This window comes from Cherax quadricarinatus, chromosome 2, assembly GCF_038502225.1.
Source record: "Cherax quadricarinatus isolate ZL_2023a chromosome 2, ASM3850222v1, whole genome shotgun sequence".
Lineage (NCBI taxonomy): Eukaryota > Metazoa > Arthropoda > Malacostraca > Decapoda > Parastacidae > Cherax > Cherax quadricarinatus.
This window is the reverse complement of record NC_091293.1, coordinates 22496447-22522033: the sequence shown is the minus strand read 5'-3', so window position 1 is coordinate 22522033 and position 25587 is coordinate 22496447. Positions and strand designations below refer to the sequence as shown.

The following is a 25587-nucleotide window of genomic DNA, read 5'->3' as shown; positions in this document are numbered from 1 at the left end:
CACCCCTCCTTCAGAGTGCAGGCACTGTACTTCCCATCTCCAGGACTCAAGTCCGGCCTGCCGGTTTCCCTGAATCCCTTCATAAATGTTACTTTGCTCACACTCCAACAGCACGTCAAGTATTAAAAACCATTTGTCTCCATTCACTCCTATCAAACACGCTCATGCATGCCTGCTGGAAGTCCAAGCCCCTCGCACACAAAACCTCCTTTACCCCCTCCCTCCAACCTTTCCTAGGCCGACCCCTACCCCGCCTTCCTTCCACTACAGACTGATACACTCTTGAAGTCATTCTGTTTCGCTCCATTCTCTCTACATGTCCGAACCACCTCAACAACCCTTCCTCAGCCCTCTGGACAACAGTTTTGGTAATCCCGCACCTCCTCCTAACTTCCAAACTACGAATTCTCTGCATTATATTCACACCACACATTGCCCTCAGACATGACATCTCCACTGCCTCCAGCCTTCTCCTCGCTGCAACATTCATCACCCACGCTTCACACCCATATAAGAGCGTTGGTAAAACTATACTCTCATACATTCCCCTCTTTGCCTCCAAGGACAAAGTTCTTTGTCTCCACAGACTCCTAAGTGCACCACTCACTCTTTTTCCCTCATCAATTCTATGATTCACCTCATCTTTCATAGACCCATCCGCTGACACGTCCACTCCCAAATATCTGAATACGTTCACCTCCTCCATACTCTCTCCCTCCAATCTGATATTCAATCTTTCATCACCTAATCTTTTTGTTATCCTCATAACCTTACTCTTTCCTGTATTCACCTTTAATTTTCTTCTTTTGCACACCCTACCAAATTCATCCACCAATCTCTGCAACTTCTCTTCAGAATCTCCCAAGAGCACAGTGTCATCAGCAAAGAGAGGGTATTACACTATGAAACAATTGTAATATTCTAAGTATTCATTGTACATGGTATTAGAAGACTAAAATAGTAAAAAAAAAAAAAAAATGAAAAAAAGAATTGTGCAGTATATATAATGCATATACCAAGTGGGGCACTGTTGGGCTGAACATTTTTCCTTATTTGAAGTGCTAAATTATTTTTAAATCTTAAGATATAAGAAACCAATGTATACTGTTAACCCCTTGACTGTCACAACCCCAAATGCTGAGGTGTCTCTTGGTGTAGCAAAATTTAAAAAAAAAATTATGAAATGGTAGAGAATCTCTTCCCAATTGTAATGACGCCAAAAGAACGAAATTTGATGGAAAACTGAAGGAATTACGCTCTCACGAAGTTAGCGACCTCGACGATATTTACAAATCGGCAATTTTGCCCACTTTGAGCCCTATTTTTGGCAGATCATTGTTCCAGTCGACCAAACTCATAGCTATTTCTTTAGAACTCCATTTTTTCTATCGATTGAGTACAAGAAACTGCCCATTTACCAATTTCAACTACCCAATAACATGGTCAGAAATTTGCAATTTGGCCAATTTCACGAAAATTAAAAAATGTGACAATTTCAAAATAGGGTCCAGAATGAACAATGCAGACATTCCTGGCTCTAAAATAACATTTTCTTTTTTAATTAGTCACGTCTCCAGGCCCCTCTGATATTACTCTTGCTTACTATTTTGAATTTTTATTCAAACAAAAAATAGAAGATTTACTGTTATGCAGACTACTGCAATATTGTAATAATTGTATAAATAATGTCAACCCATTCATGACTGCATATTTGAATGGCTACTTGGACATTTATTGGACAATGACATCATCTGTTTACTTTTGAACATTGGCAAAAATCAAACATTTCCCCTACTTTGAGTTCCATTTCAAGGTTCTTTTCATGGTAAAACTAATCAAAATCACCTCTATTTCTATAATATGTTTTCCATTCTATCAAATGAGACCCAGAAAACGGGAATACATCCATAAATACTTTACGAAAATAGACCACAGAGTCGGCATTTTAATTAAAAAAGTCAGTTTTTTTTCTCATTATGCACTGCGTGCTCCAGGATTTTTTATATGGTGCACACTGACCACACAGACTCATTCTCTCACATGTGGGCCTACCAGCTTTCTCCTGCTTGATTTGAAGCCACTAGAATTTGAGTATATATACGTCAAAAACGGTGGCTCGTAAGACGTATATGTATGACGAAAACAGTCAAAGGGTTAAACATTAAAGGAAATTAAAAGTGCAGAAAAAAATCATACATTGGTGTCAATAAATTGTAAAATGTTAATATCACTGATGCATTTATGCTGCTATTGCTGATGAGTCATCATTTTCTCACAAACTTGAATAAACTGTATAATTATTCATTTTTATCAGATTCTACTCATTTTATTCTTATTCAGTTTAGAAAAATATGCCCTTTTATTCTAAGAAAATTATTTTTCAAAATCTTCCCCCACGCATAAATTCTTATTTGGAGTATGCCACAGTTTAGGATTAACTGTTTGCTCATGGCTGCAGCCTCATTTGCTTAAGTAATTTTTTTTTCAACAATTACTGTTGAGTATACCCTGTGGTCATTCCTGTAAAGTTTAGCAAGTCTTTATTATTATGAATTAATATTTTTTTGATCAATACATGATACTGTAAATTCATGTGACGATGTTTACTTCTTGATATGTGGTCTTTAGTGTGATTAGTTTTTTGTAAATTTTGGTATGTGAATGTTTGTCATGCATTTACTTTGTTTTATACCATCCTATCCCTCTACTGTTCCCTTTTCTTCTGTCATTCTCTCTTCCACCCTCCTTTCTTCCATGTTCTATTCTCTCTATCCCCTTTACCTATTCCCTTCTGAAAATATATCTCTTACACAGTCGTGCATGCATTTTTCTTTGCATACTTACTGTGCCATTTTACACTCCTCTGTATTCATATTACTTTGATGTTTAAAGCATAATGTGCATGTATGGAGACATTTTTCAGCGGGCAAGTGGTTAGCCCTTGGGAGAGTGGCATGGCTCCTCCTGCTGCTGCTGGGGGAAATCAAGGTGGATTCTTACCTACTCCTAGGGGGTCTGGTGCAAGCTTGTTGGGAGTTGGTCCCCCCTCTACAGATATTGTTGGAGCTGTCAATCAGCTTACTCAGATGGGGAGCACAGAATCAAAGCTTGCATTGAATATCTTAAATGCTGTCCTTAACAAGGTAAGTTCCTTTATTTTTTTTTTTTTTGTTCTTCATATTTTTCTTTGTATTTTGTAGTGGGAAATATTGACCACACTTGATCTCTCTTAAGTAATGAAATATTAAAAATGTAGAACAGACACTTTCTCAAGCTGCAACAACCCATGAACACCAACCACACAAGAAATAAATAACTATAACTATAATTTATATGGGTGAATCTGTAGGATCTCTGTAAATAAAAAGTTTCAAAAATTTAGAACAGCCATCTAGAAGCTGAAAACTAAAATATTTAACCCTTTGGGGGTCGCCAGGCCCTCTTGGAGACTTGTTCTCAGGGTCGCCAAAATTTAAAAAAAAAAATTTTTTTTTCTTATTAAAAGATAGAGAATCTTTTCCCGATCATAATGACACCAAAAGTATGAAATTTGATGGAAAACTTAAGGAATTATGCTCTCTCGAAGTTATCAGTCTTGACGATGTTTACTCATCGGCGATTTTGCCCACTTTGAGCCCTATTTTCGGCCAATTCCAGTGTACTAGTCGACAAAAAAATCATAACTATTTCGCTAGAACTCCGTTTTTTTTCTATCAAATGAGTACAAGAAACCACCCATTTACCGATTTCAAACTATCCAATATAGTGGTCAGAATTTAGCAATTTTGCAAATTTCATACAAATTTCAAAAGATGCCAATTTCCAAATAGGGTCCAAAATAAACAGGAAAGACATTCCTGGCACTAAAATAACATTTCCTCTGTTCATTAGTCACATCCCCAGGCCCCTCTTACATTTCTTTTGCTTTCCACTTTGATTTTTTCTCTCAAAAAATAGAAGATTTAGTGTTATGCAGACTACTGCATTAGTGTAGAAATGGTATAAATAATATCGGCGCACTTGTGAAAGAATATTAGACTCGCCAATTGACGTGTATTGGACGCTTAGCATGATTTGTTTACTTTTGAACTTTGGTAAAAATTGAACATTTCTGCTACTTTGAGCTCAATTTCAAGGTACTTTTCATTGTAAAACCAGTCAAAATCACCTCAATTTCTGTAATATGTCTTCCATTCTATACAGTGAGACCCCAGTCAAAATCACTTCAATTTCTGTAATATGTCTTCCATTCTATACAATGAGATCAGGAAAACTAGAATACAACAATAAATACCATACGAAAATACAGTGCAGAGTCGCTGTTTTAATCCAAAAACACGGTCAAAGTTTTTTCTTTTCTCATTATGCACTGTGTGCTACAGGATTTTTTTTATACTGCGCACACTGACCACACAAACCCATTCTTTCATATGTAGGCCTACCAGCTTTCTCTTGCTAGATTTGAGGGCGCTAGAATTAATGCGTACTAGTACGTCAAAAACCCTGGTGCGTAAGGCGTACTAGTATGGCCGAAACTCCGAAATGGTTAAGAAGTTTTATATGAAATATCATAAAGCACTGCCTGAACTTGCGTAATTCACAGTCTTCCTGCGTATTTCAACACTGGTATTTTTTGTTTAAGGAAATATTTACTGTATCCTAGGTAGTAGGTTGGTAAACAGGAACCGCCCAGGGAGGTACTACCGTCCTGCCAAGTGAGTGTACAACGAAAACCTGTAATTGTTTTACATGATGGTAGGACTGCTGGTGTCTTTTGTCTGTCTCATAAACATGCAAGATTTCAGGTACGTCTTGCTAATTCTACTTGCACTTAGGTCACACTACACATACATGTACAAGTATATATATACACACACCCCTCTGGGTATTCTTCTATTTTCTTTCTAGTTCTTGTTTATTTCCTCTTATCTCCATGGGGACGTGGAACAGAATTCTTCCTCCGTAAGCCATGCGTGTTGTAAGAGGCGACTAAAATGCAGGGAGCAAGGGGCTAGTAACCCCTTCTCCCATATAAATTACTAAATTTAAAAGAGAAACTTTCGTTTTTCTTTTTGGGCCACCCTGCCTTGGTGGGATATGGTCGGTGTGTTGAAAGAAAGAAAAGATTTACAGTATATGTAAATTCTTGCAAAAATAATTGAAAAGTTTTTAATTCAATAGTTATTTCATTAAAAATAAATAAAATTACAGAAATTAATACAATACGTGACAGAATTATTCAGTCTGCCTCACTGAGCTTCACTTCCTGATGCAGTCCACTTCTCACCATTCTCTTTCTTAATACATTGCTTTTACACTAATTTTTCCATCCTTGAGGAATTTTTCGTGTTTACCCCTTTCATAGTCATTGAGGACATTTACTCCTTAACATATTTACATGCTAATTTTCCCATCCTTGTGTTAGTTTGTGTTTGCCCCTTTTGTACAGTCATTGAGGATATTTAACTCAGTCCCTGCCATCTCACATGTGTGAAGAAATAGTGACCATACAGTATTACCCTTTTCTTTGCTGTCTCTGCTCTGGAAGGTCAACTTGGGTGCACATCAACTAGTGGCTACAGGATATGCAGAGAGAAAAATGCTGTTACTGTAGCCACACAACCTGGCAAGTCCTCTGTTAATTTAGGCCAGTGGCTTCCGAGCTTCCTTTGATGCAAATAAAGTTTGAAATCCCCAACCTATAAGAATGACAATGTGATTTGACCCTTTCCGTGTCCATGCATTAATATCATGGCTTTGAGCTCGGGGTCCGTTTCATAATGTTAGGTGTAAATTCTAGCAGCTTCACATTTAGTGTGAGAGGGCTGGCAGGCCTATCTATGGAAGAGGGTCTATGTGGTGAGTGTGCACTGTATAAAAAAATCCTGCCTCATACAGTGCATGATGGGGAAAAACAAAACTGTGACCTCGTGTATGATTTCAAAAAGCGTCTTTGGTGTTTTTTGGATGGTTTTATTGGTTGTTTCTTAGTTCTGAAAGAGAATATTTTGATTGCTCAAAGTAGCAGAAATATTTGATTTTTGTCAATATTCCTGAGGGCAGATAAGGCATCGCTACAACCCCCAGTCTGTTTTATGGTTTTTTTGTAGGTCTGATTCAATTATTGGGGATGCTGTAAACCATGAACAATCTTTACTGGTTATATTTTATTATCCAAGAAATAGAGTAAATCTTCTATTTTTGTGTGAATAAGAATTCAGAAGTGTAATATAGGAGATGGCTGGAGACGTGGCTAGTGAACAGAGAAAGAGTTTTAGTGCCAAAAATGTTTACATTGTGTATTATGGACTCTATAAATTAGCACCGCAAAGTTGCTGTTTTAATCCAAAATTACGGTCTCGTTTTTTTCTCTCATGCACTGTGTGCTGCAGGATATGTTTTATGTGGTGCACACTTACTGCATAGATGTATTCTCTCATATCTAGGCCCAAATTTACCACTCACAGCTTACAAGAGAGCTGAGCTCATGGCGTAGAAATGCGGTTTGGACCCAGAACACAGTCATAGAACTATGGCATGGACCCTGAAAGGGTTAAACCAAGAACACAGTTGTAGTTTTTTCTCATTATGCACTCGTGCTGCAGGATTTTTTTTATACTGTGCACACTGGCCACTAAGACCCATTTTCTTATATGTAGGCTGACCAGCTATCTCCCCCAAGATAGGAAGCTGTTAGAATTTTAGCATAGTATTATGGGACTGACACTGGCTTGCAAGCCATAATATTATGGGACCGATAGTGAAACGGTTAAGAAATAATAAAAGAATTATCCACAAAACACCAATATGTAAAAATATGCTAATATTTTTGGTGTGAAATTTGTAATTTCCAATGACTTGGATTAGAAAAATTTAAACACCAAAATATTCTTTAAATTTTGCTCTGTTTGGTGAAAGAAATAATACACTAAATTAAAAAAAGAATTTTTATTTCACCCAGGATCAAGCCATTAATTTCAAAATTCCATATGCAATCTTTATTTATTTATTTTTTTAACTCGCTGGCCATCTTCCACTGAGGCAGGGTGACCAGAAAAAGAAAACACTTTCAACATCATTCACACACAATCACTGTCTTAAGAGAGGTGTGCAGATGTAACTGTTCAGATGTCATGCCAAACAGCAAATACAGTGGACCACCGGTTCATGATATTAATCTGTTCCTGAGAGCTCATCGTAAGCCAAATTTATCGGAAAGCGAATCAATATTCCCCATAAGAAATAATGGAAATCAAATTAATCCGTGCAAGACACCCAAAAGTATGAAAAAAAAACTTTTACCACATGATATATTAAGTTTAATGTAATATAATAATTACAATAACAATAATAACAATAGAATAATCACAATAGAATAATTGATACTTACCTTTAATGAAGATCTGGTGATGATTGATGGGATGGGAGGAGGGGAGAGTGTCGACGTTTTTAATGTTTAGAAGGGGAATCTCCCTCCAGTAGGACTTGGGGTAGCAAGTCCTTTTCCGGGGTTATTTCCCTTCTTCTTTTAATGCCACTAGGACCAGCTTGAGAGCCACTGGACTTCTGTAAAGTAAAAGGACACAAGTGCAACTAATGTGACATTTATTGTGGCAACGTTTCGCTCTCCAGGAGCTTTATCAAGCCATTACAAACAATACATGGACACAGAGGGTATATAAAGGCTCAGAGTGAGGTGTAATACTAGTGAGGTACCATTTCGATGTTCACTAGTGGTAGTAGTAGTAGTGGTAGTGACAAGAGTAATACAATATGGTAGAGCAATTAATTCGTACATGAGTAAAAGGATATAAAAGCTATTACTTGGGTAACATAAAAATAGGTTGGACAAATATAGACTGGAATGAGGCAGCTTGTTTCAGTGTTCACTCTCTGTGCTTTGTGTAGTATAACAGGAGAGACTATGTGATGGCAGGGTTTACTGTTTTCAGGAGGATTCTTGCTAAGACTTCGGAGATGGTGAAGCTGCCGTTGTTTTGTTTAATTGTATTCGAAACGGCGATCAGTGCTGATTCGAGGCACTTGCATCTGCGGAAATTAGTTTCTTTGATCACTAATTGGGCGTCTCTGAATTTCATGAGATGATTGGTGGAATTTCGGTGTTGTACACAGGCGTTGTTCAAGTTATCGTTCCTACATGCGTAAATGTGTTCATTGAGGCGGATGTCGAGGTTTCTGGCTGTTTCACCTACGTAAATCTTGTCACAGCCTCCACAGGGTATAGTGTAAACTCCTGCATTGACTGGTTCGTGGTGCTTGGATTTTGTCCTGGTTAAATCCTTTATTGAAGTGCTAGAAGCGATGGCGACTCTGGTGTTAGCTTGTGAAAGTACTTTTGAGACGTTCAGTGCAACCTGACTGTTGGGAAGAATTATAACTTTGCTGGGAGTGGTGTTGATGCGTGGAGAATTTATGATCTGAAGAGCTCTTTTCTTGCAGTCTTTGATGAAAAAAGAAGGAAAATGTAACTGTGAATGTTTGATGAATGTATGTACACTCCTCGTCAAGAAACTCAGGACTACAAATTCAGTATGCTCTTAGGAAAAACCCGATGATGATGCCTCTTTTGGTCTTGGTATCTTGACTGGAATAGAAGTGTGTGAGATCATTTTTATTGGTGGGTTTCCGATAAACTTGAAATCTTAGGTTGTTGTCTACTTTGTGAATGAGGACGTGCAGGAGTTTACACTATACCCTGTGGAGGCTGTGACAAGATTTACGTAGGTGAAACAGCCAGAAACCTCGACACCCGCCTCAATGAACACATTTACGCATGTAGGAACGATAACTTGAACAACGTCTGTGTACAACACCGAAATTCCACCAATCATCTCATGAAATTCAGAGACGCCCAATTAGTGATCAAAGAAACTAATTTCCGCAGACACAAGTGCCTCGAATCAGCACTGATCGCTGTTTCGAATACAATTAAACAAAACAACGGCAGCTTCACCATCTCCGAAGTCTTAGCAAGAATCCTCCTGTAAACAGTAAACCCTGCCATCACATAGTCTCTCCTGTTATACTACACAAAGCACAGAGAGTGAACACTGAAATAAGCTGCCTCATTCCAGTCTATATTTGTCCAACCTATTTTTATGTTACCCAAGTAATAGCTTTTATATCCTTTTACTCATGTACGAATTAATTGCTCTACCATATTGTATTACTTTTGTCACTACCACTACTACTACTACTACTACCACCACTAGTGAACATCAAAATGGTACCTCACTAGTATTACACCTCACTCTGAGCCTTTATATACCCTCTGTGTCCATGTATTGTTTGTAATGGCTTGATAAAGCTCCTGGAGAGCGAAACGTTGCCACAATAAATGTCACATTAGTTGCACTTGTGTCCTTTTACTTTACATATTGTCAGTAATTCTACCAACTTTATTACAATCCACTGGACTTCTGTTGCACAACTTATCTGTCCATAGAGGCCTGTATCTCTCGTTCCTTTATGACTTTCCTAAAGTGGTTCACAACATTGTCAGTGTACAGGTTGGTAACACTAATTTCAGTAACTGTGTCAGGGTGATTTTCATCAAAATTTTTTTTGGTTTGCACTTGAAGCCACTTTGCACACATTTCCTTAATTTCAATATTAGCACCCTTGGTCTCGATGGTTTGGCACGAGAAGCTTTCTTGGGGCTCATGGTGACTTATTTTGCAGAAACAAGCACCAAAAACAGTGATAATATGGATAATATAGAATGTACCGAATGTATCCTTAGATGCGCGCACACTGGCTGGCTTGTAAACACTGGACACGTCTCGTACGAATCGTATCGCATACCGGGTTTTGTAACGGGAACCGAGGCAAATTCTCTGCTATATAATGCATTGGTTACCGGATTTATCGGATACCGATAGCATTGCGAACCGGGGGTCCACTGTATCCCATTTGCCCCTCCTTTAAAGTGTAGGTATTGTACATCCCACCTCCAGGACTCGAGTTCAACTAACAGGTTTCCCTGAATCCCTTCACAAAATATTATGCTGCTCACACTCGAACAGCTTGTCAAGTCCCATAAGCTATTCATCTCGATTCACTCCTATCTAACGTGCTCACATGTGCCTGTTGCACGTCCAGGCCCTTTGCACACGCAACCTCTCTTACATGCTCCCTCTGTCCTTTCCTTGGACGACCCCTACCCCTTCTCCCCTTCACTACGGATTTATACAATCTTTATGCACTACCTAATACCATAGGGCCTCACTTATATGGCAGGTTAGGTTCCAGGCTATCACCTTAAACTAGAATGCTATTTTTTTCCACTTGTAAAGGCATATAAATGCCAGATACCAAGTTTGCACTAACATAAGTTAGCAATAGAACTAAGCATTTAAAAACAATAAATTAAAATAAACACTCAGTACACTCATTACTTACCTTAATGTAGGACGAGAGGTGAATAGTATTCATTTGTAGGAAGTCAGGTGTGGTAGGTAAGGTAGCCCTTCTAGCCACCCCACCCACAGGTAATAGATATACTACGACATTTAACCCTTTCAGGGTTTCGGCCATACTAGTACAGCTTACGCACCAGTGTCCATGACATACTAGTATGCCTAAATTCTAGCCCCCTCAAATCTAGTGAGAGAAAGTTGGTAGGCCTACATATGAAAGAATGGGTCGATGTGGTCAGTGTGCGCAGTATGAAAAAATCCTGCAGCACACAGTGCGTAATAGAGAAAAAAAAAACTTTGACCGTTTTTTTGGATTAAAACAGCGACTTTGCACTGTATTTTTTATGGTATTTATTGTTGTATTCTAGTTTTCTTGGTCTCATTTTATAGAATGGAAGACATATTACAGAAATTGAGATGATTTTGACTGGTTTTACAAAGAAAATTACCTTGAAATTGAGCTCAAAGTAGCAGAAATGTTCGATTTTTACCAAAGTTCAAAAGTAAACAAATCATGCCAAGCGTGCAATACACGTCAACTGGTGAGTCTAATATTCTTTCACAAGTGCACTGATATTATTTATACCATTTCTACACTAATGCAGTAGTCTGCATAACTGTAAATCTTCTATTTTTTTGTGAGAATAAAAATTCAAAGTGAAAAGCAAAAGAATGTAAGAGGGGCATGGGGACGTGACTAATGAACAGAGGAAATGTTATTTTAGTGCCAGGAATGAATGTCTTGTTTATTCTGGACCCTATTCGGAAATTGGCATCTTTTGAAATTTGTGTGAGATTGGCAAAATCGTTAAATTCTGACCACTATATTGGATAGTTGAAATTGGTAAATGGGTAGTTTCTTGTACTCATTCGATACAAAAAATGGAGTTCTAGTGAAATACACCTACCATCCGCCTTATGACCGAGTTCGGTTCCGAGAAACTGGTCGTAAGTCGAAATGGTCATAAGTCGAACTTTACTACTGAATATCAACAAAACATTTTTGTAATGACTTTATTTTATTGTTTTATTTTGGTATTTCATGTTTTACTTTACTTTTTATGTTGTTAGTACTGTATTTTATACTGTAAGGTTTAGGATAAACACTGTGTACAACACACATAGTTGTTTATTTCTCAGAAATTTGGCATAAAAAATACGGTCGTAAGTCGAGTGGTCGTAAGTCGAGCAGGTCGTAAGTCGGATGGTAGGTGTAATTATGATTTTTGTCGACTAGTATACTGAAATTGGCCGAAAATAGGGCTCAAAGTGGGCAAAATCGCCGATGCGTAAACATCGTCGAGACTGCTGAGTTCGCAAGAGCATAATTCCATAAGTTTTCCATCAAATTTCATGCTTTTGGTGTCATTATGATCGGGAAAATATTCTCTATCTTTTCTATAGATTTTTTTTTTTAAATTTGGGGGACCCTGAGAACAAGTCTCGGAGAGGGCCTGTGGACGCTGAAAGGGTTAAAGCACCCTAGAGCAATAAAATTGCATATACATTACACTCGTTACTTAAAAATTTTTGTAGTCTTAATGTTGGGTGAGAGGTGAGTAAACAAGATAAAGCAAATAAAGGAAAGAAAGAGAATGAGTACATGAGAGGGGGGCAGACATGGAGTATGTAAACAGACAAACGCGTCTGGTTGTGGTTGATACATGTTCATTTCCATGTTTGTGATTGTTTTTATTTAGGTACGGGTACATATAAATGCAGTTACATAGATTATCATGCATAGCAGCATATATGCAGATTACCTAGGATACCCCAAAAAGTCAGTCAGTAACTTATTTCCATGTTTCTGAAGCTTATACCATAATACCAACACCTTATATTGTGTTCAAGTCTTCTCCACGTTGGTACAGCAGAATAAATAAAGAGCAACACTCCCATTCTCGTGTAACACCATTTTTAAAAGGAATGACGCTCTGGGTGAAGGCATACGAAAGGAAAATTTTTTTAGTTACAGTGGAACCTCAAATTTCGAGCTTAATCTGTTCCAGGAGCTAGTTCTAAAGTCGAAAAGTTTCAAAGGCGAAGCAACATTTCCCATAAGAAATAATGGAAATACAATTAATCTGTTCCAGAAACCCAAAAATATTCACAAAAAAAAAAAATACATTTTATAGATAGTATTATATTATAGTTTTACATACACACACCAAATATAGTGTACAATTACTGGAAAAATCTCACATTTGTTGATTTATTCTACTGTGGGGTATATTTATCATGTTTATATGTTACTTAGCATGTTTATTACAGCCTCTCAATTAACAATGGAGATAGGGGCCAAAAACCCATCGGTAAACCAGTTTGTTCCTAATAGAGGACTCGCCCTTTACTGACACTTCAAAAGTGTCGCCACCCAAAATTAAAACATTCAGTTTTATGTTTGCTGGGAAATTACTTTGAATCTGTTTATTATTAACTGTAATACAATGTGAAATAGATCAATGACTGACTTCCGAGATATTCCAGGAAACGCATGCATAGTTGATTACTTGGGAAATTTTTTTTTCGAGAATATCTCACTTTTTTCAGTCTTTACACAGAGTAAGAGTAATTTTCTATAGTTACCCTTCTTACCGAGCTTGGTTCCGACCAACTGGTTGTAAGTCAAAATGGACGTAAGTCGAACTTTACTACTGAATATCAACATAACATTTTTGTAATGACTATTTTATTGTTTTATTCTGGTATTTCATTTTTTACATACCTTTTTATGCTGTTAGTACTGTGTTTTATACTGTAAGATTTAAGATAAACACTGTGTACATCACAAACAGTTGTTTATTTCCCAGAAATTTGGCATACAAAACACAGTCGTAAGTCGAGTGGTCGTATGTCGAGCAGGTCGTAAGTTGGATGGGGTTTTGTGTGTGTGTGTGTGTGTTGGGGGGGGTTGGTTTGGTCATTTAGAGAGAATGGATCAGAGTAGAATGACATGGAGAGCATATAAATCTGTACAGTAAGGAAGGCGGGGTAGGGGTCGTCCTCGAAAAGGTTGGAGGGAGGGGGTAAAGGAGGTTTTGTGGGCGAGGGGCTTGGACTTCCAGCAAGCGTGCATGAGCATGTTAGATAGGAGTGAATGGAGACAAATGGTATTTGGGACCTGACAAGCTGTTGGAGTGTGAGCAGGGTAATATTTAGTGATGGGATTCAGGGAAACCGGTTACTTTATATAGCCGGACTTGAGTCCGGCTTACATCCTTCTCCCTGTAAGCCTTCTCCCTGAAAGCTGGTTGCCTTGGATCAACGTCTAGCATTGTGCTAGGCGCCAAGGTATTGTTCAGAGTGGTGAGAATGGTATAGCACTGCGTACCTTGTTCCAAGGTTCATAGGTTCGAGTCTCCTTTGGCCAGAGATCAGTGTTTATACATATATATATATACATATATACATACAGTGGACCCCTGCCTTACGATATTAATCTGTTCCTGAGAGCTCATCATATGCCGAAATTATTGTAAGGCGAATTAATTTTCCCCATAAGAAATAATGGAAAAAAAATTAATCCGTGCAAGACACCCCAAAGTATGAAAAAAAAAATTTTTTTTACCACATGAAATATTAATTTTAATACACACAAACTGAAGAAGACATGCACAGTTAATACTCTACTAAGAATAGAATACATAACACTTACCTTTATTGAAGATCTGGTGATGATTGATGGGATGGGAGGAGGGGAGAGTGTGGAAGTTATTGTTTAGAAGGGGAATCCCCTTCCATTAGGACTTGAGGTAGCAAGTCCTTTTTCGGGGTTACTTCCCTTCTTTTAATGGTTGGTACTTTTGTTTAATAAATGTATGAAAGAGGGGAAGGTACCTAGGGATTGGCGGAGAGCATGTATAGTCCCTTTATATAAAGGGAAAGGGGACAAAAGAGATTGTAAAAATTATAGAGGAATAAGTTTACTGAGTATACCAGGAAAAGTATACGGTAGGGTTATAATTGAAAGAATTAGAGGTAAGACAGAATGTAGAATTGCGGACGAACAAGGAGGTTTCAGAGTGGGTAGGGGATGTGTAGATCAAGTGTTTACATTGAAGCATATATGTGAACAGTATTTAGATAAAGGTAGGGAAGTTTTTATTGCATTTATGGATTTAGAAAAGGCATATGATAGTGGATAGAGGAGCAATGTGGCAGATGTTGCAAGTATATGGAATAGGTGGTAAGTTACTAAATGCTATAAAGAGCTTTTATGAGGATAGTGAGGCTCAGGTTAGGGTGTGTAGAAGAGAGGGAGAATACTTCCCGGTAAAAGTAGGTCTTAGACAGGGATGTGTAATGTCACCATGGTTGTTTAATATATTTATAGATGGGGTTGTAAAAGAAGTAAATGCTAGGGTGTTCGGGAGAGGGGTGGGATTAATTTATGGGGAATCAAATTCAGAATGGGAATTGACACAGTTACTTTTTGCTGATGATACTGTGCTTACGGGAGATTCTAAAGAAAAATTGCAAAGGTTAGTGGATGAGTTTGAGAATGTGTGTAAAGGTAGAAAGTTGAAAGTGAACATAGAAAAGAGTAAGGTGATGAGGGTATCAAATGATTTAGATAAAGAAAAATTGGATATCAAATTGGGGAGGAGGAGTATGGAAGAAGTGAATGTTTTCAGATACTTGGGAGTTGACGTGTCGGCGGATGGATTTATGAAGGATGAGGTTAATCATAGAATTGATGAGGGAAAAAAGGTGAGTGGTGCGTTGAGGTATATGTGGAGTCAAAAAATGTTATCTATGGAGGCAAAGAAGGGAATGTATGAAAGTATAGTAGTACCAACACTCTGATATGGATGTGAAGCTTGGGTGGTAAATGCAGCAGCGAGGAGACGGTTGGAGGCAGTGGAGATGTCCTGTCTAAGGGCAATGTGTGGTGTAAATATTATGCAGAAAATTCGGAGTGTGGAAATTAGGAGAAGGTGTGGAGTTAATAAAAGCATTAGTCAGAGGGCAGAAGAGGGGTTGTTGAGGTGGTTTGGTCATTTAGAGAGAATGGATCAAAGTAGAATGACATGGAAAGCATATAAATCTATAGGGGAAGGAAAGAGGGGTAGGGGTCGTCCTCGAAAGGGTTGGAAAGAGGGGGTAAAGGAGGTTTTGTGGGTGAGGGGCTTGGACTTCCAGCAAGCGTGCATGAGCGTGTTAGATAGGAGTGAATGGAGACGAATGATACTTGGGACCTGACGATCTGTTGGAGTGTGAGCAGGGTAATATTTAGTGAAGGGATTCAGGGAAACCGGTTATTTTCATATAGTCGGACTTGAGTCCTGGAAATGGGAAGTACAATGCCTGTACTTTAACCCTTTGAGGGTCGACAGGCCCTCTCCGAAACTCGTTCTCAGGGTCGGCCAAATTTAAAAAAAAAAAAAAATTATTTTCTCTTATGAAAAGATAGAGAATCTTTTCCCGATCATAAAGACACCAAAAGTTTGAAATTTGATAGAAAACTTACGGAATTATGCTCTCGCAAAGTTAGCGGTCTCGGCGATATTTACGCATCAGCGATTTTGCCCACTTTGAGCCCCATTTTCGGCCAATTTCACTGTACTAGTCGACAAAAAACATGAATATTTCGCTAGAACTCCATTTTTTCTATCGAATGGGTGCAAGAAACCACCCATTTATAAATTCAACTATCCAGTACAGTGGTCAGAATTTAGCAATTTTGCCAATTTCACACAAATTTCAAAAGATGCCAATTTCCGAATAGGGTCCAGAATAAACAAGAAAGACATTCCTGGCACTAAAATGACATTTCCTCTAGTCATTAGTCACGTCTCAAGGGCCCTCTTATATCCTTTTGCTTTCCACTTTGAATTTTTATTCTCACAAAAAATATAAGATTTACTGTTATGCAGACTACTGCATTAGTGTAAAAAATGGTATAAATATTATTGGTGCACTTGTAAAAGAATATTAGACTCACCAGTTGACGTGTATTGCACGCTTGGCACGATTTGTTTACTTTTGAAGTTTGGTAAAAATCGAACATTTCTGCTACTTTGAGCTCAATTTCAGGGCACCTTTCATTGTAAAACCAGTCAAAATCATCTCAATTTCTGTAATATGTCTTCCATTCTATAAAATGAGACCAAGAAAACTAGAATACAACAATAAATACCATACGAAAATACACTGCAAAGTCGCTGATTTATTAAAAAAAAATGGTCAAAGTTTTTTTTTTTCTCATTATGCACTGTGTGCTGCAGGATTTTTTTTAGACTGTGCACACTGACCACATAGACCCATTCTTTCACATGAAGGCCTACCAGCTTTCTCCCACTAGATTTGAGGCCGCTAGAATTTATGAGTACTAGTACGTCAAAAACCCCTACGCGTAAAACGTACTAGTACGACCAAAACCCTCAAAGGGTTAAAGGAGGGGTTTGGGATATTGGCAGTTTGGAGGGATATGTTGTGTATCTCTATACGTATATGCTTCTAAACTGTTATATTCTGAGCACCTCTGCAAAAGCAGTGATAATGTGTGAGTGTGGTGAAAGTGTTGAATGATGAAAGTATTTTCTTTTTGGGGATTTTCTTTCTTTTTTTTTGGGTCACCCTGCCTCGGTGGGAGACGACCGACTTGTTTAAAAAAAAAAAAAAAAAAAAAAAAAAAAAGGACCAGCTTGAGTCACTGGACCTCTGTCGCACAACAAATCTGTCCATAGAGCTCTGTACCTCCCGTTCCTTTAAGACTTCCCTAAAATGGGCCATAACATTGTCTTTGTACAGATTGCCAACATGGTTTGCAGTAGCTGTGTCAGGGTGATTTTCATCTGTAAAGGTTTGCAGTTCAACCCACTTTGCACACATTTCCTCAATCTCATTTTTCAATTCCATACTAGTTCTCGCCCTTTTTACCACAGGGATGGCACTAGAAGCTTTCTTGGGGTCCATGGTGACTTAGTTTGCAGTTACAAGCACTAAAAACACTGGGATAATGTGAAATATACCGAATGTATGCGTAGACGCGACAGCACTAGCTGGCTTGTAAACACTGGCGCTGAGGTCACATGTGGGATGCGTCCCGGATGAATCACGTAAGGCGAGTTTTTTATCGTGAGGCGAGGCAAAATTTTTGCGTTAAAATGTATCGTATGGCGGATTTAACGTAACGCGATGCCATCGTAAGGCGGGGTCCACTGTATATATATGTATTATACACACACACACACACACACATACAGTGGAACCTCGGCTTGCGAATTTAATCAGTTCCGTGGCCTCGTTCGTATTCCGATTTGTTTGTATGCTGAGTCAATTTTCCTTATTTAAATTACAGTGGTCCCTCGTTTATCATAATTAATCCGTTCCTAGAGGTGTTACTGTTATCAAAATCTACGATTTTCGAATAAATTTTCCCCATAAGAAATAATGTATATACAATTAATCCATTCCTGACACCCAGAAGTATTAAAACAAAAAAATTTTTTACGTGAAATATAGATGTAGTACATAAACAATACAATGGGACATGATGAATGAAACATTAACAGCATAACACTTACCTTTATTGGCGATTCTTCTTAGTGTATGGAAGACTGGAGGAGGAGAGAGATTGGATTATTTACTGTTTGGAAGGGGAATCCCCTTCCATCAACACCTCAGGTACCAATTGCTTTTCTGGGGTTACTTCTCTTCTCTGTTTCTTAATGCCACTAGGACCAGCTTGAGAGGTACTGAAGTCTTGTCTCGGAAAATAACTGTCCAGAGAGCTCTGTTTCTGGCGTTTCTTTAACACTTCTCTAAAATGGGCCAAGACTTTGTCACTGTACATGTTGCCAACATGGCTTGCAACAGCCTTGTCAGGATGATGTTTCTCCATAAATCTTTCCATCTTACCCCACATTTCAAAAATCTCCTTAATTTCTGAAGAAGGCAATTTCTTCCATATCTCTTCCTCCTCCTCTGCAGCAAGATTCTGAGCTGCGATCTGTTGCTCTTCCTGCTGAACCTCTTGCAGCTTCTCAGTGGTGAGCTCTTCGTTTTGGTCTTCCAACAACTCTTCCACATCCTCCAAACTCGCATCCAACCCCATGGAACTCCCCAGTGCCACAATAGATTTAACAACATACATAGGCTCATCAGGATCAGCCCTGAACCCTTCAAAATCCCTCTTGTCGACACAGTCTGGCCACAGTTTCTCCAAGCAGAGTTCAAAGTCCTGGTAGTCACTCCCTCCCAAGCCATACCTATAAGGGTTATGCAATGGAGGATGCTGAAGTGTTTTCTCCAAAAATCTCTTAGGGTCAAGTGAGTGTCTGAGGTCACATCCAAGCACCTTTGAAACATTGCTTTGGTGTAGAGTTTTTTGAAGTTTGCAATGACATGCTGGTCCATGGGCTTGAGGAGAGGAGTGGTATTCGGGGGCAAGAACTTTACTGTGATGAACCCAAACTCCTCGAAAATTAGGTCATCCAAGTTTGGAGGATGAGCAGGTGCATTGTCCATTACTAGGAGGCACTTGAGATCCAATTTCTTTTCGAGGAGGTAATTCTTTACACTAGGGCCAAACACTTCATTGAACCACTCAACGAAAATGTCCCTCGGGACCCATGCCTTGCTATTAGATTTCCAAAACACACACAATTTACTCTTCATAACATTGTTTTTCCTGAACACACTGGGATTTTCAGAATGGTACACTAGTAACGGCTTCACTTTGAAATCCCCACTAGCATTAGCACAGAACATGAGTGTCAGCCTGTCTTTCATAGGCTTGTGTCCTGGCAGTGCCTTTTCCTCCTGTGTAATGTAGGTCCTCTTTGGCATTTTCTTCCAAAAGAGGCCTGTTTCGTCACAATTGAACACTTGTTCAGGTTTCAGTCCTTCAGCCTCTATGTACTCCTTGAATTCATGCACACATTTTTCAGCCGCTTTGTGGTCCGAACTGGCAGCCTCACCATACCTTACCACACTGTGTATGCCACTACAGTTCTTAAATCTCTCAAACCAACCTTTGCTGGCCTTAAATTCACTCGCATGACCACTATTTGCAGGCAATTTCTTTACCAGATCGTTGTGCAACTGCTAAGCCTTTTCACAAATAATCGACGTCATAAGACTATCTCCTGCTAATTGTTTCTCGTTTATCCACACCAATAATAACTTCTCAACCTCTTCGAATACCGGTGATCTCATTTTTGTCATCATATTTACCCCCTTTGCAACAAAAGCATCCTTGATTTCCTTTTTCTTGGCCGCGATGGAACATATGGTTGTATAGGGTTTGTTATATGTCCTGGCCAGTTCGGCCACACTTACGCCACTTTCATATTCAATGATGTTTTTTCTTAAATTCAATCGTATTTCTCACCTTCTTTACCAAAGGCTTGGCACTAGGAGCTTTCTTTGGAGCCATGGTAGCTTATTTAGTACTTGCAAGCACTAAACTGAATGGATTATTATGAAATATTTCGTAGGAGCAAGTGAGGGGACCTTCGCTCTCTGGTAAACAGTGCCACACTGGCTGGGTAGGGAGGCCGCCCCGGCTCACAGCGTGCGTACACGTCCAGGACAAACTACTATTCGCGAGTCAATATGATTAGCGAGCCCATGTTTTTACGAAAATATCACTACGATTTCTGAAATTTATGACTCTTGCCCTATGATTATCGAGGGACAACTGTACATACGAACTCGTGAGATCATCCTCACTCATGGATAAACAATGGCACATTGGCTGGGAATGGAGTGTGAGGCGGCTTGGGGCTGTGTTCGCATCCCAGACGAATGACTATTTGTGAGTCAAACAACGATTTGCGAGTCAATGTTTTGATGAAAAAATGTTAAGATTTCTGAAAATTATGACTTTCGAGCCTTAGGAAAAACGAGGGTCCACTGTACATACATAATTTTTTTTTTAACAAGTCAGCCCTCTCCCACTGAAGCAGGGTCACCCAAAAAGAAAGAAAATCCCCAGAAAGAAAAAACTTTAATCATCATTCAACACTTTCACCTCACTCACACATAATCACTGTTTTTGTAGAGGTGCTCAGAATACAACTGTTTAGAAGCATATACATATAAAGATACACAACATATCCCTCCAAACTGCCAATATCTCAAACCCCTTTTAAAGTGCAGGCATTGTACTTCCCATTTCCAGGACTCAAGTCTAGCTATATAAAAATAACTGGTTTCCCTCAGTCTCTCCACTAAATATTACCCTGCTAACACTCCAACAGCTCATCAGGTCCCAAATGCCATTCGTCTCCATTCACTCCTATCTAACACGCTCATGCACGCTTGCCCACAAAACCTCCTTTACCGCCTCCCTCCAACCCTTTCAAGGATGACCCCTACCCCGCCTTCCTTTCCCTATAGATTTATACGCTCTCCATGTCTTTCTACTTTGATCCATTCTCTAAATGACCAAATCACCTCGACAACCCCTCTTCAGCCCTCTGACTAATACTTTTATTAACTCCACACCTCCTAATTTCCACACTCCGAATTTTCTGCAAAATGTTTACGCCACACATTGCCCTTAGACAGGACATCTCCACTGCTTCCAACCATCTCCTCGCTGCAGCATTTACAACCCAGGCTTCACGTCCATATAAGAGTGTTGGTACCACTATACTTTCATACATTCCCTTATTTGCTTTGATAGATAATGTTTTTTGTCTCTACATATACCTCAATGCACCACTCTCCTTTTTTCCTTCATCAATTCTATGATTAACCTCATCCTTCATAAATCCATCCTCTGACATGTCAACTCCTAAATATCTGAAAACATTCACTTCTTCCCTACTCCTTCCCTCCAATGTGATATCCAATTTTTCTTTATCTACATTGTTTGATACTCTCATTACCTTACTCTTACCTCTGTTAACTTTAAACTTTCTACCTTTACACACCCTCCCAAACTTGTCCAGTAACATAGCTAATGTGAATATTAACCCTTTCAGGGTCCGTGCCGTAGATCTACTGCTTTACGTTCAGGGTCCAAACCGTAGATCTACGCCATGAGCTCAGCTCACTCTGATAAGCTGTGAGTGGTAAATTTGGCCTAGATATGAGAGAATACATCTGTGGTATGTGTGCACCACATAAAACAAATCCTGCAGCACACAGTGTATAATGAGAGAAAAAAACTGAGACCATGATTTTCGATTAAACAGTGACTTTGCAGTGTTTTTCGTATGTTTTTTATAGTTGTATTTGCAATTTCTTGGTCTCATTTGATAGAATGGAAGATATATTACAGAAATAGAGATGATTTTGATTGGTTTTAGCACTGGAAATGGCTTGAAACTGAGCTCAAAGTAGCGGAAATGTTAAATTTTTGTCGATATTCAAGAGTAAACAAACGACCTCACACGTCTAATACACACCAGCTGGTGGGTCTAATATACATTCACAAATGCGGTGATGATATTTATACAATTATTACAATATTGCATAACAGTAAATCCTCTACTTTTTGGCTTGAATAAAAATTTCTGAATAAAAAATCAAAATGGAATTCATTTGTAAAGCCTCAAAACGTAACTAATGAACAGAGGAAATGTTAGTTTAGTGCCTGGAATGTCTGCATTGTTTATTCTGGACCCTATTGTGAAATTGGAATATTTTGAACTTTGTGTTAAATTGGCCAAATTACCAATTTCTGATCACTTTATTTTGTAGTTGAAACATTTGACTGGGCGATTTCTTGTGCGCAGTCGATAGAATAGAAGAAATACTAGTGAAATAGCTAAGAATTTGGTCGACTGGAATAATGTAATTGGCCTAAAATGGGAGTCAAAGTCGGCAAAATTGCTGATTTGTAAAGATCGCTGACATCAAAATTTGCAAGAGCATAATTTCTCTAATTTTCCATCAAATTTAATACTTTTTGTTTTATTACCTTCAGAAGAAGATTCTCTACCATTTCATAAAAAAAATAATTTTTTTTTTGAAAATTCTTGGACCCTGGTGCGCACCTTGAAATTTGGCTTCTGGACCCTGAAATGTTAAAATGGTATAAAATACTGACAGGTTGTTAGGTAAGACGCATATGCGACAGTTAGGTATCTTTATTTCGAAATGTTTCGCCTACACAGTAGGCTTCTTCAGTTGAGTACAGAAAAGTTGATAGAAGAGACGTGAAGATGATGTAATCAGTCTATCACCCTTGAGGTTTTGAGGTGGTCAGTCCCTCTGTCTGGAAAAGAGTATTGTTCCATAGTCTGAAACAATATGGAACTAAAGTGATAGGATGGAACCTTATATAACGCCAGGAGGTGAGACTGTCAGACACTGCAACGCAATGGTATCTTGGTACAGAACAGAAAGCAACTTGGACAACTTCTAGTGAGAATGACTGGATTTGAGAGGGATGTTACCTCCCAACGACTACACTCTTACCTCTACTAGTGGCCTATATCTCACCTCCTGGTGTTATATAAGGCTCCATCTTGTCACTTCAGCTCCATATTGTTTCAGACTATGGAACAATACTCTTCTCCAGACTGAGGGACTGACCACCTCAAAACCTCTAGGGTGATGGACTGATTACATCGTCTTCACGTCTATTCTATCAGCTTTTCTGTACTCAACTGAAGAAGCCTACTGTGTAGGCGAAACGTTTCGAAATAAAGATACCTAACTGTTGCATATGTGTCTTACCATAAAAGCATAAGAAAGAAGGAACACTGCAACAGGCTTACTGGCCTATGCGAGGCAGGTCCAATTCTCCCACCGGCTTAAGCCAATGCCTTGATCTAGTGAGGTCAGACATGTTACTTAACCCTTTGACTGTCGCAACCCCCAATCCTGAGGTGTCTCCTGGTGTCGCAAAATTTAAAAAAAAAAATTATTTTTTCTTATGAAATGATAGAGAATCTTTTCCCGATTGTAATGACACCAAAAAAAAACGAAATTTGATGGAAAACTGACGGAATTATGCTCTCGCGAAGTTAGCGACCTCGGCGCTGTTTTCAAATCGTCGATTTCACCCACTTTGAGCCCTATTTTCGGCTAATTCCGTTGTTCCAGGCGCCCAAACTCTTAGCTATTTCTTTAGAACTCCATTTTTTTCTATCGATTGAGTACAAGAAACTGCCCGTTTACCAATTTCAACTACCTAATAATGTGGTCAGAAATTTGCAATTTGGCCAATTTCACGAAAACTAAAAAATATGACAATTTCAAAATAAGGTCCAGAATGAACAATGCAGACATTCCTGGCTCTAAAATAACATTTTCTTTGTTCATCAGTCATGTCTCCAGGCCCCTCTGATATTACTCTTGCTTTCTATTTTGAATTTTTATTCAAACAAAAAATAGAAGACTTACTATTATGCAGACTACTGCAATACTGTAATAATTGTATAAATAACATCAACCCATTCATGACTGCATATTAGAATGGCTAGTTGGACATTTATTGGGCAATGGCATCATTTGTTTACTTTTGAACATTGGCAAAAATCAAACATTGTCCCTACTTTGAGCTCCATTTCTAGGTTCTTTTTATGGTAAAATCAATCAAAATCACCTCTATTTCTATAATATGTTTTCCATTCTATCAAATGAGACCAAGAAAACGAGAATACAACCATAAATACTATACAAAAATAGACCACAGTCGGCATTTTAATTAAAAAACGGTCGGAGCTTTTTTTTTCTCGTTATGCACTGCGTGCTCCAGGATTTTTTTTATATGGTGCACACTGACCACACAGACTTATTCTCTCACATGTGGGCCTACCAGCTTTCTCCTGCTTGATTTGAAGCCGCTAGAATTTATGAGTATATATATATACTATGTCAAACACGGTATCTCCTAAGACGTATATATACGGCCGCAACAGTCAAAGGGTTAAGGGAGGAGCACTGCATCCAACCTAGTAGTACAAGCTAGTCAGGTCCTACTTACACCCACTCGTGTATTTATCCAACCTATTTTTAAAATTATACAGTCTTAGTGTCTGTGACGGTACTCAGGAGTTTGTTCCACTCATCCACAAATATTACCAAACCAATGCTTTCCTGTATACTTCCTGAATCTGAATTTTTCCAATTTAGAGCCATTGCTGCGAGTCCTGTCTATGTTAGATATTTTTTAGCATGCTGTTGACATCCCCCTTTTTAATTCCTATTTTCCATTTATACACCTCAATCATATCCCCCCTATTTCTGTGCCTTTCTGGAGAGTGCAGATTCAGGGCCCTCAGTCTATCCTCATAGAGAAGATTTCTGATACATGGGAACAACTTTGTCATCCTCATTTGTATGTTTTCCAGTGCATTTATATCCATTCTGTAATATGGTGACCAAAACTGTACAGCATAATCTAAATGAGGCCTAACCAAAGATATATAGAGTTGAAGAGCAACCCGAGGACTTCTATTTTATATACTTCTTGCTATGAAGCCAAGGATTCCATTAGCTTTATTGCAAACACTAATACACTGTTGTCTTGGTTTTAGATTACTGCTAACCAGAACTCCTAAATCCTTTTCGCAATCAGTATTAAGATCTACGTTATTTAGTTTATATGTGGCATGGTTATTTTCCTGTCCAACATTTAGAACTTTGCATTTGTCTATATTAAACTGCATCTGCCGCTTCTCCGACCACTATATCAGTCTTTTGAAATCATTCTGGCGTGCTCTAATGTCCTCATTAGAATGAATTGGATGGCCTGTTTCGGTGTCATCAGCAAATTTGCTTATATCGCTATTTATTCCCTCATCTATGATGTTTGTGGAGACGGTGAACAACAAGGGGCCAACACTGACCCCTGTGGAACACCACTTGTGATGTGCCCCCATTTTGATTTCTACCCATTTATGCAAACTCTCTGCTGCCTATTTGTCAACCATGCCTCTACCCAGGAAAAAATTTCTCCTATTCCTTGTGCCTTAAGTTTGCTCAGTAGCCTCTGATGTGGAACTCTATCGAAAGCCTTACTGAAGTCCATATACACAATATCATATTCAATACAATGATCTACTTCCTCAAATTCCTTAGTGAAGAAAGTTAGTCAATTTGTAAGACAGGAATGCCCCTTTGTAAAGAGGTATGCTATAGTTCAAAGCTAAGGACCTATCACCTGCCTTGTAAATAGGTATTACATTTGCCATTTCCTTTTATCAGGCACTATGCTAGTTTGTAGTGATATGTTGAAAAG

At 38.6% G+C, this 25587-nt stretch overlaps 1 protein-coding gene across 2 annotated transcripts in view; it reads left to right on the top strand.

The window, feature by feature from the left end:
* LOC128693601 (zinc finger protein on ecdysone puffs) overlaps positions 1-25587 on the top strand; it is a gene marked incomplete at its 3' end in the record, with an annotated part of 206026 nt that overhangs the window by 38095 nt on the left and 142344 nt on the right. For both annotated transcript variants that reach the window (XM_053783400.2, XM_053783399.2), the window contains 1 exon segment: positions 2924-3143. In XM_053783400.2, coding sequence (XP_053639375.2) covers positions 2924-3143 — 220 coding nt within the window.